This window comes from Stegodyphus dumicola, chromosome 4 (assembly GCF_044657685.1).
Source record: "Stegodyphus dumicola isolate Sdum_Otavi_A_Nest chromosome 4, ASM4465768v1".
NCBI lineage: Eukaryota > Metazoa > Arthropoda > Arachnida > Araneae > Eresidae > Stegodyphus > Stegodyphus dumicola.
In genome coordinates, this window is record NC_140771.1 from 6,588,975 (window position 1) to 6,603,862 (window position 14,888).

Consider the following 14,888-nt stretch of genomic DNA (forward strand, 5'->3'; position numbering starts at 1 on the left):
CCAGTCCTTCCTAATGCCTTTAAAATTCTACTATCTTAATTCAGTTATTTTTGCCGATAGATGGCGTTACGTCCTCCCGTTTGGTACTACCAGAGGGTATAAAAATCCGTTCAGTGGTTGCTTTCCATTATTTGAAGTTCAGATTTTGAGCGTAAGGTGCATTTGCCCCTCGCTCCCTATTTTAACTTCTCTAATTTTTCATGCTCGATCAGATAGCCTGGCTCAGTAAAAGTAGGCGGCCAGTGCAACTCTGATTAAAAATCTAGTTATAACCCCATGCAGTGCTGATAAGGACCACGTGTTTCTGTGACTCCTTCTCATTTATTTTCTTCTTTCTAGGTATTTCTTTCTCCTGATGAGGAGGGACCTTTAGCTGCCCTCGAAATCAATTGAGTGTTTCATTATACCTACGCTAAATACAAGGTTGTTTTTACAATTTTGATTATATGCATAGAACCAATTTAATAGTCCTTATGATCTTATTTTTCATTTTACTTTCCCCTTATAACTGGAATAAAGTTGCAATTAAAAGTCTTATAACTGCTTAAAAATAAAAACTGCCAAGGATTCAAATAGAAGATCTTAAATTTGAAATAAAATATATTTACAAATACTTTTCAGTATCTCCAAACAGCTATTAGTTTTTCAAACAACTTTTATGGGTACCTACAGAAAGCAGAATTAATGGCTGAAATAGAAAATAATGAGAAGATGTTATTGTTTGGATGCAAAATTCCCTTCTATAAATCATCTTTAGAGAGCATCTTTTCTATCTTTTCTTTGTTTCAAAGTGCCACTCTGCCTGAGACTCACTGGGCCTCTGTTTTATTTTAAATTTGCCCAATGTGATTTGTTTTGACATTATAAAATGTTTCTAAAGTAAGATATGGCATTACCATTAAAAATGCTTATACTGTAGCTTGCTGTTGCTTTGTCAGGGTGATATCATTACATGAAAACTTTGCACCTTATTTTGCATTAATTTTGCAAATCAGATAATTTTTGTTTCCATCCTTCCTTGCTGAAGACTTTCTTCAACAGTTTCCTTTTACTGTTGTTTCTGAATTTCTAGCTCTTTCCAAATGAACTCTTATCTATGATCCTCTAATATTGCCATATTTTCATTGATTTTACTTAAGACACAATATCACAGAAAAAAAGTTTTAAGTGTGAAATTGTTCAAAATCTCTGCCTGAAATCCAATATAGCCACAATTTCCTGCAGGCCCAATTCATGGTCTAGTACAAGGATGTCAAACTCGCAGCCCGCGGGCCGCATGCGGCCCACAACAAATATTTTTGCGGCCCGGCCAATATATTGGCAAATAATAATATATAATAATAAAATAACATATCGACGAAGAAAAAAATGAAATGTTTACTGCTAAGTAATTAACGATAATTTATTCAGTGTTGTTAGATTACTCACAGCGAGCTGACACACACACTACTTAAATTACAAATGCGTGTGAGTATCTTGCGTTCAGCTACCTTCGGCTTTTGGGGGACACGTGCACTCAGAACTTGTACGCATCCCCCGATAGCCGAATGTGGCCAAACTCATGGTCTCAGTTTTCCAATCATGGTTTTGTACGATATATTGGTGCATGCATGTGCATGCGCTTTGCTTTATTATTAATTATTACTTAATTCATATTGTTATGGATTTCACAGTTATTTATTTAGTTAGTTTTTTTTTATTTAGAATTGTAATTAGATCTGCTTCATGTTGCCTTAGCAACGCAGACGATTTTTGAAAAGACAACTGCGTTGGAAGGTTAAAAATAGAACAGCGCATGCATTTAATACCTAATAAATAAATATCTCGTAATTGCTGTTGCCATCCACAAAAATCCAGATATTTATAGATGTTTCCAGTATATTCGAGAAATTAATTATAAACTTATAAAAGCCGAGAACAAACAACTCATCTCAGTAGTAGCTGTAGTTCTAGTGAACTGTTTGTTTACTTAATGCTGTGATTGATTTGTAGCGATTTCGCTGTGAGATAGAATTAGTTTCTCTGTTTTGAATTGATTTTTGCTAAACGTTTGACATTTTGTGAAATTGTTAGAATATTTTTGAAGAAATATTTCAGCATTTTGATTTATCTCTTGTGGAAAGAATAAATTTTTGTTAACTTTTTAAAGTTAACCGTGTTTATTCCAGCCCTTTGTATTCAGTATGTCTATATCAAAACCAAGTGGTAGTAAAATTAAACGAAAAATCGCTGATGAACATAGAATATTCCATAGTAAAATGGGAATTAGAATATTTTTGCTGTGAAATAAAAGATAAAATAATCTGCTTGATATGTAATAATACTATTAATGTACCAAAGTTATATAATATTAAACGTCATTACGAACAACACAAATCGAAATATAACAATTACGAAGGACTAATGAGAGAAGAAAAGTTGAAAGAGCTCAAGTTAGGAGTGAAAAAGCAACAGTCCATGTTTAGTAAAGTATTGCAAGAAAGTGAAGTGGCAGTACATGCAAGCTACGTCTTGTCCGAGTTGATAGCTAAACATTCGAAGCCTTTTACTGGCGGTGATTTCATCAAGGAATGCCTAATGAAAACTGGAGAAATTGTTTGTCCTGGAAATGTGAAGGCTTTTCAATCAATTTCATTGTCTCGAAATACAGTTGCGGAAAGAGTTACTGAATTAGCCGCGAATTTAAGTGATCAGATCAAAGCAAACTCATCTAGTTTCGAAAGTTTCTCCATTGCCTGTGACGAGAGCACGGACATTAGTGGCAAAGCTCAATTAGCAGTGTTTCTTTGTTCTTGTAACAAGAATTTTAACCTTTTTGAGGAATTACTGGAACTAATACCGATGCCTGGTACTACCACAGGAGAAGATATATTTACTTGTGTTTTTGGACTTCTGCAGAAATACAATCTACCTTTGGCAAAATTAAATTCTGTAGCTATAGATGGCACTTTATCAATGACCGGGAAAAACAAGGGCTTCGTAGCATTACTAAGAAAAAAATTAGTGAAATTCACGGTTCAAACATTCATCATATGCATTGTATTATACATCAAGAAGTTCTATGCACGAAAGTAATAAATATGGAGAATGTTTTGTCATATATAAAAAAAGTTATAAATTTTATAACATCTCGAGGTTTAAATCAGCATCAATTCACTGCTTTCTTAAGTGAGTTAGATAGTGAATATCGGGTTTGTCCTACCATACCGAGGTACGTTGGTTATCTTGCTCCAAGATTCTCAAACAATACTGGGATTTGAAAGAAGAAATATGTCAGTTTTTAAAAACGAAAAATCAAGACGTAAGTTTGTTTTACGATCCAATATGGATACAAGATTTACCTTTCTTGGTTGATATAACCAAACACTTAACCAATTTAAATTTATCGTTACAAGGAAAAGATCATATCATTACGAACATGTTTGACATAATTAAAGCATTCAAATGTCAACTAGTTCTTTGGGAAAAACAACTTAAAAATGAAGATTTGACGCACTTCCCGACATGCAGCATGAACGAATCAAGTTTAGATGATACTTGTTTGTATCAAAAATATGCAGAAAAAATTGCAAATTTAACAACTGAATTTGAAACGAGGTTTAATGATTTTAGTTCCCTCGAAGACAAATTTTTTTTGTTTTCTTCGATTTTCTCAATAAGTATTGACTCAGTACCCAGCCATATGCAAATGGAGGTGATCAAGACTCAATGCAACTCAAATTTGAAAGCAAAATTCATTGAAGTGGGCGTACCTGAATTTTACAAATATTTACCAGCCAGGTTTGAAAATACTCGAAAATTCGCATATGAAATTATTTCCATGTTTGGTAGCACTTATCAATGCGAGCAGTTATTTTCAGTCATGAAAGGTAATAAGTCTCCTATTAGAAACCGTATTAATGATGCTCACCTTGGGTCAGCGTTGAAAGTTATCACTGCAAACAAAATTTCTCCCGAAATAGGAAAGATAATAGCAGAGAAGAGATGTCAAGTATCAGGACGTAAACATTAAATTTTTCTTGTTCTTTTCTATATAAATATACATATATGTTTATTATTGTACTATTCGAAATAAATCTTTCTATGAATATTGATTTTTTTTTTCGGCCCGCCTAAAGTTAAACCTTGTTTGTTTGGCCCAAGTGTACCTATGAGTTTGACATCCCTGGTCTAGTAACTTGTTGGCAGGCTTTGTTAATGAGAGTTAATCAATGGAAAATATTACAGAGACGTTTTTAGAAGTTTCCAAGTGTTAATAATATATGGGATAAGTAAACTCAAAACACCTTTGAAAATCATATGTTGATAACCTGAGTGTTATAACTGCAGACACTATTCAACATTTTTGCACAGATAACTTGTTTATGAACCGAAATATTCATGAAGCGAGGCATTCGTGTTCTAAAGTTCCAGTGTATGATGATTTTAATGAGCCTAGCTAGTGTAATTTCATAGGCTTAGATAGTAATTAATTATAATAGAAACGAAGAACAGTGTTTACAGCTTTAAATTGCTTACTTCATTAGTCAATAACATATAGTGTAAATCTGAAAGTAAAATTGAATATATTAAACTTTCCCAAATGGCAACCCACTGACAGGTGGAAGACAAAAATAGTTTACTTTGGATAATGGCAACACATTTCTTTTAAATCCTCAGTTTGTTGATTAAATTCAGAAGATAAATATCTTACATTTGAGTGGCAACATATTTCTTTTAATTTGCTGATTTTTTTTACTCAATTTGAAATACCTACCCCTTGCCAAGTGGCAATACACTGTTTTTAAATCGTCAAGTTTGTTAATCAAAATTCCACCAAGTTTGCACAAAACATTAAAAAAAAAAAAAAAAAATCTGGTTTCAAGGTGTATGTGTTTTATATGGAGAACTGTGTATGTTCAAAATCTGGTGGCATTAGATTTCACCCTTTTTTCATAATGCAATGAACATACATACATACAAATTCTTCATTGATATAAAATTACCAGTTACAGGGATTTTTTAATGATAGCTTTGACTCTTACCTGGACTTGTAGAAAAATTATTTGGCTGCATGCTGTTATTCATTAAACCTTGAAGAGGGAAACCTCTACTGTTTTGAGAGAAACCTGTCCGACTTGCCATTGCAGCAATCGAACTTACACCCCTGAAAATAGAAATCAGTCTTTACTTTTTAAATAATACAAAAACACAGCTATAAAATGCAAAATACTATTAAATCTCTAATCATATTTTTTGTACTCTTTTTCTCTTGACAGATAAGGGGGAAATAATAATTGAGTATTTCCGCACGGAAAATATGTTAAATGTTGTATACATTAGATGAGAATATCTGATGTCATGAAGTGGAGAAAATTGTTACAGCAGGTTATGTATTTAAATATGGCAAAGCACCAGTGTCAACAAGTTGTGCAATTTTCTAGAAATTTGCTACCTGAGAAAACAGTGCTACTTAAATTTACATCAATGTTATTTTGCAAATTTTCTGCTACTCCATCCTTCCTCATGCTACTTTTTAATAAATTCCAAAATATATAAATGTTTAAATAATATATCTTTTCAAATAAATTTATAATAAAAAAAAAATTTTAATTACATTTAAATAAAAGTTGGCAGCAGGCAATTCTGTAGTTGCAACCAATGAACACCTGTGCATTAAGTTTTCAATACTAATCACAGGCATTTTCACGTGTTTCATTCACTGCTTTGTTTGATATTTTGTGAGGAGTACAATTTTAAAGTGAAAGTTATATCATAGCTGCTGTGTTAACTAAAATGTAAAAACATGAATAATGTGAAAACATTCAGTACATCTTTTCAAAATGTGCTTGGCTTGAAACAGACGTTTGAGAACTGACTTAAAAGAATGAAAACAGACATGAAAAACTTTACTGCATGCTATATATAATATGAACAGCGGGCACATAAAACTGACTTAATGAAGCTGTGCACTTCTTTAAAACATGAACAAAATTCTTAGCAAATCCTGCCTCAAAATTGTATAAAAAGTGCATTTGAAACTGTGAACAGCATAAATCAATCCATTGAAACTTCCTGTATTTGTGCAGATATAACATATGACTTGTAACAGATTGTTTCAATTTTGAAAATTCTGATTCATTAAATGAACTAGGTATCTTGGATAAAAAGTAATGACTGATTGGCCTAAAAAATTAATACAGATTGTCCGTAATAAATTATTTATATTATACGGAATATTTTAAAGGTGACCAACAAAAATGAAAACTTACATGATGAAATAAAATCAACAAATAAGCAATGCATGAAAAAATTAGAATAATAACTGATAAAAATTTTTATACATTTTAGCTTTATTACATATTAATGAAAAAAACAACAGTACAAGGATATAATCTTCATAAATAAACATACTTTTTTCAATTTTAATAGTGTACGGTAAGATGTAATATGGCACACAAAACTTTTCGAACTTCTGATTTACCTCAACAATTGACATACAGTGGTGGCCAAAATTGTGGACACTTTTGGAAATTTTTATGTTTTTGAACTTTGTATGCTTATAGAAAATGTTACGTTTCGCAAAATGCAAACTTGTATATATCATTTTAAAGCAAATTTATTACTGAATTCAATACAAAACACAAAATTCAATTATTTGCAATACAAAAAAAGTTAAACGATAATAGTTATCGATATACATTAGATAGTGATGATTGCAGTGAGTTATCAGTACTTAGTAGGGTACCCTTTATTTTTTATTACAGCTTCACATCGAGCTGACAAGAGTTTTAAGCTCTTCTTTCATTATTACATGATTCCAGGAAACAATTATAGCCTCAATTAGTTCCCTTTTATTTGATGGGCACTTCATTCCGACAAGAGTTTTCAAACAGTGCCACAAATTTTCGATAGGATTGAAGTCAGGACTGTTTCCTGGCCATGACAACAATTTAATGCTCTTTGTACGAAGCCACTCTTTCGATATTTTGGCCGTGTGGCAAGGAGCAGAATTTTACTGAAAAATAAACGAAGCATTGTTGGGAAAGAGATCTCTGATGGAAGGTAGAAGTTTTGGTTCTAGAATAGTGTCAATGTATTTTCGGCATTCAGTGTTCCATCGATAACATGAAGGCGACCAATACCATCTGCTGACATGCATGACCAAATCATAACACTAACTGGGTTCTTCACAGTTGCTTGAATGCAGTCAGGATGTAGCTCTTCTCCTATTCTACATCTTACATAATTTTGCCCATCACTACCGAATAATGATATCTTAGTTTCATCACTCCATATAACTTGTGACCACTGATCATCTGTCCAATTAATGTGTACCTTTGTTCACTGTAGTCTTTTTTCGTTGCTGAAAATTAAGATAAGGCTTTTTTCATGGAATTCTACCTCTCAGTCCAACATCTGTTAATCTTCTCCTGATTTTTCTTGAACTGACAGAAACACTAGCATCATTCAGTTCACTTCTGATGGCCGCTGATGACATTTTTCTACCTTGGACACATAGTCTTTTTATTCTTTTGTCATCAATAGATGTGGTGCACCTTTTTCGGCCTTTTCCTTCTTTGTTTTTTATTGAATTTGTCTGCTGATATCGCAAACAAAACTTTCGGACTCTAGATGTAGTCACTGAACCACCCACCTATCTTGCAATTTCAGCATAGGAAAGACCACTTTTTCGTAACACAATAATATTACATCTCTTTCTAGGTGTCAAATCTGCTCTTTTATTTGATGTCATTGCTTCTTGACTAAATATTAAAAATTTTTACAAAAATTCCTACTTGTAATTGCAGTGTATAAGAAACAGGTCCTCCTTCTACAGAACAAAGCAAAATAATGAATTGTTTCAAGTGTAAACATGATGTTAATTTCTACTGGCAGTTACTAACATTTGATTTTGTGTTTTGTATTGAATTCAGTAATAAATTCTCTTTAAGATGATATATACAAGTTTGCATTTTGCGAAACGTAACATTTTCTATAAGCATACAAAGTTCAAAAACCTAAAAATTTCCAAAAGTGTCCACAATTTTGGCCACCACCGTATAGCTTGAATAATACAAAATCACTATACAGTAAAGTTTTAATATTCTTGCCAGAGCCAAATGATTTGTTTTTATGTGAGACAGATAGCAACTCATTAAATTCCAATGCTTTCCTACTTTCTTTGTGACAAGCTTCAAATGGGAACAAACAAAAAAAGAAAAACTGGATCAAAGACCTCTAAAAATCAATTACAGCAGAAAATGGAATATTTATTCCAACGTTCTAATAATGCTTTTGTAGTTGCAAAAGTTAAAAAAAAATTATATTAAGATCAAAAGTATTTTTAGCAATAAAATATTTATGGAAACTTAAAAGAAAAAAAATCATCGTAAACTAATAACAAAAAATATTCTAAGTTATGACCAACAAATAAAATACAGCAATAATAAATGTTAAGCATTTGAAATTTTAAAAAGAGATTTTTAGTCTTAAATATAACTATACTAACTAGCAGGGTAATATATACATTTCTACACAATAAAAGAAAAACACAATAAAAATAAGCTTTTTCATATTGCTAAATAACATATTACTTCAAAATAATGCTTGGATATAATTATATTTAAAAGATTATGAAAAATGTACAATCAGATTACATTAATACCTCAAAGACAACTTTAAAAAGTTTTAAAAGCATTGAAAAATATATATGAATTTTTATTAAAAAGTCTACAATACAATTTCTTTGCTTTTCTTTTTAAATACACATAATACTGTTACTAAATCATGAGATTAAAAATCCCTACTGTTGACTAAAATTTAATTAAAATTTTACAATCTACTAAGCATAAGGTGTTAGAAACCTATTCTATTTATGACATTCATGGTATAAAATAGCACTTGTTGTAAAATATTAATAAAAAGTCCAAGTAAAGTGATTTTCTGAATGACTGATGCTTTATTAAACAATGCACTTATAAGATGTTGAAAACAATAACTATCTTATGCATCATTACTTTTCTAGAGCATCAATTTATCACAAAATAAAAACAATGAAAATATCAAATATATTTCCTTCAAGAATTTTAAAACATTCCATTTTTTCTTATTAAAAATATTTACTTCGCAAATGTAGCTTCCTAAACTTTTTAACATTATAATAAATTCCTTTTTCACATCTCCTGTAGTTTAAAATGTAACTGAAAATCACCAGATACTAAAACAATGTAATTTTCATATTTATTCAGAGTAATATATGAATGGTAATACAAGGTGTGTTCGAAACGTTCGGTGAATTTTACCATAAAGAAAAGGAAACAAGAGAAACAAGCAAAATAGCTTTACTGGCCTTCAAAGTATTTGCCATTAGCAACAATACACTTTTGACATCGGGTGTACAATTGTCGGAAACTGTCTGCAAACGCTTCTTTTGGTATGGCTCGAAGCACCGTTGTCACACGTTGTTGGATCTCAGTAATGTCGGAAAAGCGTTGGCTTTTCAGAACTCCTTTGAGGTGGGAAAACAGGAAGAAGTCCGCGGGAGCTAGATCTGGAGAATATGGAGGGTGACCCAAAACTGGAACCTGGTGCCTGTCGAGGAATTGGGTTACACGGATCGCAGTCTGTGGCCGGGCGTTGTCATGGAGCAGATTCCACTGTCCATTCTGGTACTGTGGCCGAATCCGGCGTATGCGTAGCAGCAGCCGTTTCAAAACCCCCTCGTAGTATTCCGCATTGACGGTTGTAGCCGCAGGTACAAATTCACGATGAATCAAACCCTTACTGCCGAAAAAGACAATCAACAACGTCTTGATCCTGGATTGTGTCAAACGACGTTTTTTGGGAGGGGGTGATGACGTTGAACACCATGCCATGGATTTCCGCTTGGTCTCCGGATCGTATTGATAGCACCATGACTCATCCCCCGTAATTATTGTTTCCAAGAATTGTGGATTCCGGTCACACATGTCGATAAAATCTCCAGAGGTTTCCATCCGGTATTGCTTTTGCTCGTCTGACAGCAAGTGCGGTACAAACCGGGCCCATATCTTACGTTTATGCAAATGTTTGTGCACAATGGTGCTCACACTGGCTAGGCTTATCTGCAATTCACCAACTATCATTCTTAAAGATAGTCGTCGATCTGCCGCAAGCATCCGTCAAACTCGTTCCACATTGTCTGGAGTTGTGCTTGCTGTAGGGCGTCCCGACCGCGGCTCATCTTTGACATCCTCCTTTCCATCTGTAAAGCATTTAAACCACTCATAAACACACTTTTTACACACTGCTTCCTGACCGTAAACTTTCACTAACACGTCATGTGTCTCCGTCGCCGTTTTGCCTAACTTGAAGCAAAACTTTATGCGTTGCTCCATGTCACACTGACAATCTTTCTCACACTGACTGTGTTAAACTGCTCATAGCGTGCGCTTCCTCTTATCTGTCGTAAAATGGCCATTAGATGGCTCTAGATGACATTTCTCTCACTGCGTCTGCGTGAGTGCAAGATCCTAACCAGCGTGGTTTTTTAATTATGAAACCAATCACCGAACTTTTCGAACACACTTTGTATATAGATTCTTCAAATATACTTCCTCAAATATAATGGCAGTGAAATAGCAGTAGATTGATTTTTTTTTAATTCAGTATTTAAACAATAATTTATTAAAAGAACAAATTTATATACATACACATTAAACATAGAACTTCTTTCTCTTTTGTTAAAACTATCATCAGAGGTAGGAATGTTTCTGAAACAAGAAAAAGCATGTATTAAGTATTTTCTTTAGATTATAATTAATAATTCAAAAATTTTTACAGAAGTCTTAAAACCTATTTATAAATAAATTTCTGTATTAATAATGTAATCAAAAAATGTTTCAAGCATATATATAGAAAGAAAAACAGTATTTAAATTTGGCAAAAATAAAGAAATATGACCAATTTGCTATATTTTACAGAATATCAGTATATATACATAAAAGCAGTAATAATTTCATGTTTATATCTAACTGGGGGGAACCCATAAATTACAAAATAATCAAAAAATTGTTAATAAGAAAAATGTGAAAATCACTAAAATAACAGAATGGATTAGTCAAGTGCATTCATTATTCAAGCATATTAGTTATTTACCAAATAACTGAATCTGTTAAATTGTGGATGACTTTTTTTTAATACAGTATATTAGGACACATAATCAATAAATGAATGCATGCTGTTATAATCAGTACTTCAAATACCTATTGATTTTCAATTTAAAAATTGCTTACTGTGTTTTCCCGTCCCTCAACTTAGTTTAATGCCTGGAAACAAACCCTGCACAGCCTTTGAACATTTACTAAAATTTTTTGCTTCTGGAGTTTAGTACTGTTACTGCATTAGAACTGTTTTTGCATAAGCTCAGCACTTAAATCAATAATATATGATTCAATGAAAGATATAAAAGCTTTTAATAATTTACATTTTAAATAATGGGCAAAGAATACATATTGTATTATTCATTGCCACCATAAATGAAAATCAAATGCAACTATTAAATCTGATACTGAAACTTCAAACACTCATTTGGCATTCAACACCCGGTGAATAGGATGAAGTTTTTAAATGAGTTTCATAGCTACACAGTGTTCACATTGAATAATAAATATTCCAACTTGTTAAAATAATCCTTAATTCTTGAATTTTTCTAAGATCTAGCATTAAAGATAAATATTCTGCTGAAATTCTCTTCTCTTTTTGAAAAATCTAAAAATCTGCAATATTAGCTTTAAAAAAGCTCTTTTATTATGGGGGGAAAAATCAATGTAATTAACATTATGAGAACCTTTAATCAAAAACTGATATAAAATTTAAACTGAAATTCGAAGAATTAGTTGCTGAAAGCTAAATAAAATTTTACAAACTGCCACAAGAAAAAATTATTATAGTGTCCAGGCACATTAATGTATATAATAAAATGGGCAGCACAGAGCTTTAGACTTGAAAATACCATACAACTGGAAGACAAAAAAATAAAGAAATATTCTAAATAAAGAAGTCATGCAGAAATATGTAACATGAAAGGAATTATATATTAATAGCAAGAAGCAGCTAAGAGAATAAGAGCTTTTAAAATTATTTTCAAATGTATTAAAACAAGTGATGAGTGGAGGTAATTATACTGTCAAATGAAAAAATTCCTAATGAAAAGCCTCGATTAATTATAATGAATAACTTGAATCCTAAATAAGTATTTATACTTTTTATGCATAATACATATTTTACATGAGAAAGAAAAATTTTATATAGTTTTATAAAAACGATAATATATGAATCTTGGCAAGAAATGTACTAGACCAGGGGTCGGCAACCTGCGGCTCTTTGGATGTGAAGCTGCAACTCTTTAGTTCCATACTCAAATATTATTTATTTCATCCAAAAACAAACAACAAAAAAAAAAAAGAGAAGAACTGAAGAAGAGCATCGAGAATTCCATCGGGATTGGACGCAGTCGTTCGCTTTCATATGCAATTTCATATGCCTTGCGACTTATCTCATTGGCCTCGAAAAACTCACACACAATAAGAATTCAAATTTAGAGACACTTCACTAAAAACATACTCAGTTTGCTATTAAATATCCAGCCAGCAATGAAAGCAAAAAGCTGTCAACGAGATCCAAAAATAAAAACAGCAATCAAGTTCCATGTTAAGTAACTGGACACAATCTACAAGTAATGTTATACAATCTACAAGTAATGGCAAGCTTTGTGGTATCATTAGAAATTGAAAAAAAAGGCAAACCATTCACAGATGGTGAGTATGTCAAAGATTGCTTCATATGTGCATCTGAAGAATTGTTTTGTGATTTCAAAAACAAACCAGAAATCTTGAAAAAAATCAAAGATTTGCCACTATCCGCTAAAACAGTACAAAATAGAAAAGCTAAAATATCTTCAAATGTAACATATTTGCAGGTGGAAGATATTCAGCTTTCTTCTGCTTTATCACTTGCTATAGATGAGTCTTGTGACATAAAAGACACGGCACAAGTTGCCCTTTTTGTCAGGTACGTGTCTTCCCGAGATCCAAAAGAAGAACTTATAGGATTGATACCGCTCTTGGTACAAAATAGAGGAGAAGATATAGCGAATGCTGTGCAAAAATGCCTTGAAGACAATAAGATTGATTTAAATAAAATTGCTTCAATAGCAACTGATGGAGCCAGAAGTATGACAGGAAAAAATAAGGGGCAACAATGATTTTTCAGAGCAAAATAAACCACGAAATTCGGCTAATCTTTGGAATATGGTAACAGGTAGTTTGGTGACATTTTGGTAAGGCGATAAAGGTTACTAGCTAGGACTTTAGCAGTGTACATGGATTAAGTCAAGAGTGTGCGCAATGCCATTTTTGTGCAATTCTGGGATTTTTTTTTTTAATGAAAATAGGTTGACGTGTACATGGATGATACCGTGTATGTGCAATTCTTGAAAACGTGGCAAGCAGTTTGCAATTCTACACTTTCTCCCAATTTTGCACCTAATCTTCATCATGATAAAAGTTCTAGCATAAGCGTAATTCGGCTAGCAGATTGTTGGAAAAAAATGTTGAGGTAAAAAAAAAAAAAAAAAAAAAAAAAAAAACAAGACTTTATTTCATGAAAACAAATTGGTGTCCAAAACAAAACTAGCAGGTTGCTGTAGCAGGGTTGGTCGCCAAATTTTCGCCAAAAAATCGCCAAGTTACCATAATCCAAAGATTAACCCGAAATTCTTACGTTTCACTGCATAATACACCAAGAAGCGCTTTGTGCACAAACATTTCCGACCAAAATAGTTGAGGTTATGAATTTGGTAATCAAGATTGTTATCAGCATCTTGTCAAAAGCACTGTACCGTCGTCAGTTTAAAGAATTCTTAAACGAAATGGAGACTCGGTATTCCGACCTCCTTCTTCACAATAAAGTGTGATGGCTTTCCAAATAAAAGGTGTTGAAACGTTCTGCTTTGTACTTGAATGAAATACATTCCTAAATGAAAAAGGCATTAATCACCCAAAAATTTTACTTTATGGTGGATGTCACAGAGAAATTAAATCAGCTGAATCCAAAACTGCAAGGAAAGGGAAACCCAGCCTATGTTTTAGAAGAAGAAGTGGTTTGTTTTGAAGAAAAATTAATTCTTTTTGCAGAAGATATTCAGAGCGGTAAATTACTTCATTTTCAATTTCTAATGCAATATCGCAATAAAACCATTGCAACTGTTGACACAAATTACTTCAGCACAGTTACAAAAAAATTAAAGATGAATTTGCTGACAGATTTGAGTAATTCAAAACCACTCTAGCATTCATAGTAAACCCTCTCAACACAAATCATAACGAAATCCACACTGAGCAATTTGGAATTGATACTGAATCTCTAGAAATGCAACTGATTGATTTAAAAAGTAAAGCTTTGTGGAGTGGAAAAAACAAATTTATAGAATTTACAGAGTTGTAAAGCAAGTCGGAAGAGTAGGAGGTCCAAAAATGAATGTACATAATGCAACAAAAGTCGACAGCTTTAAAAGAAATGTCACGAGTTGAGGCACTTATATTCGACGCATGGAATAGTCTTCCAGATTGCTACAGTGAGGTGAAGAAGTTGGCAATTTGGAGTGCAGACTATCTTCGGATCGACATATTTGTGCGAGCAAGCATTCTTTTGCATGAATATAATTAAAAGTGCAGTAAGAAGCCAGCTAACAAATAAAAATTTAGAGTCGTGCTTGAAACTTAAAACAATCAAATATGAGCAAAATTTATCCAAACCTTCTAAAATCATGCAAAGCCAAGGCTCCCATTGAATTTGTTTGCTCAAATGTACGTTATTGTATGCAAAGCCATCGCTCCCATTGAATTTGTTTGCTCAAATGTACATTA

At 32.4% G+C, this 14,888-nt stretch overlaps 1 protein-coding gene across 2 annotated transcripts in view; it reads right to left on the reverse strand.

Annotated features, from left to right (window-relative positions):
- Nucleotides 1-14,888, reverse strand: part of LOC118188076 (CCR4-NOT transcription complex subunit 2-like) — a 59,699-nt gene that overhangs the window by 26,088 nt on the left and 18,723 nt on the right. For both annotated transcript variants that reach the window (XM_035358421.2, XM_035358420.2), the window contains exons 5-6: nt 10,674-10,733; nt 5,025-5,146 (exon numbers count right to left, since the gene is read on the reverse strand). In XM_035358421.2, the coding sequence (XP_035214312.1) occupies nt 5,025-5,146; nt 10,674-10,733 (182 nt within the window). The remainder of the gene's footprint in view (nt 1-5,024; nt 5,147-10,673; nt 10,734-14,888) is intronic.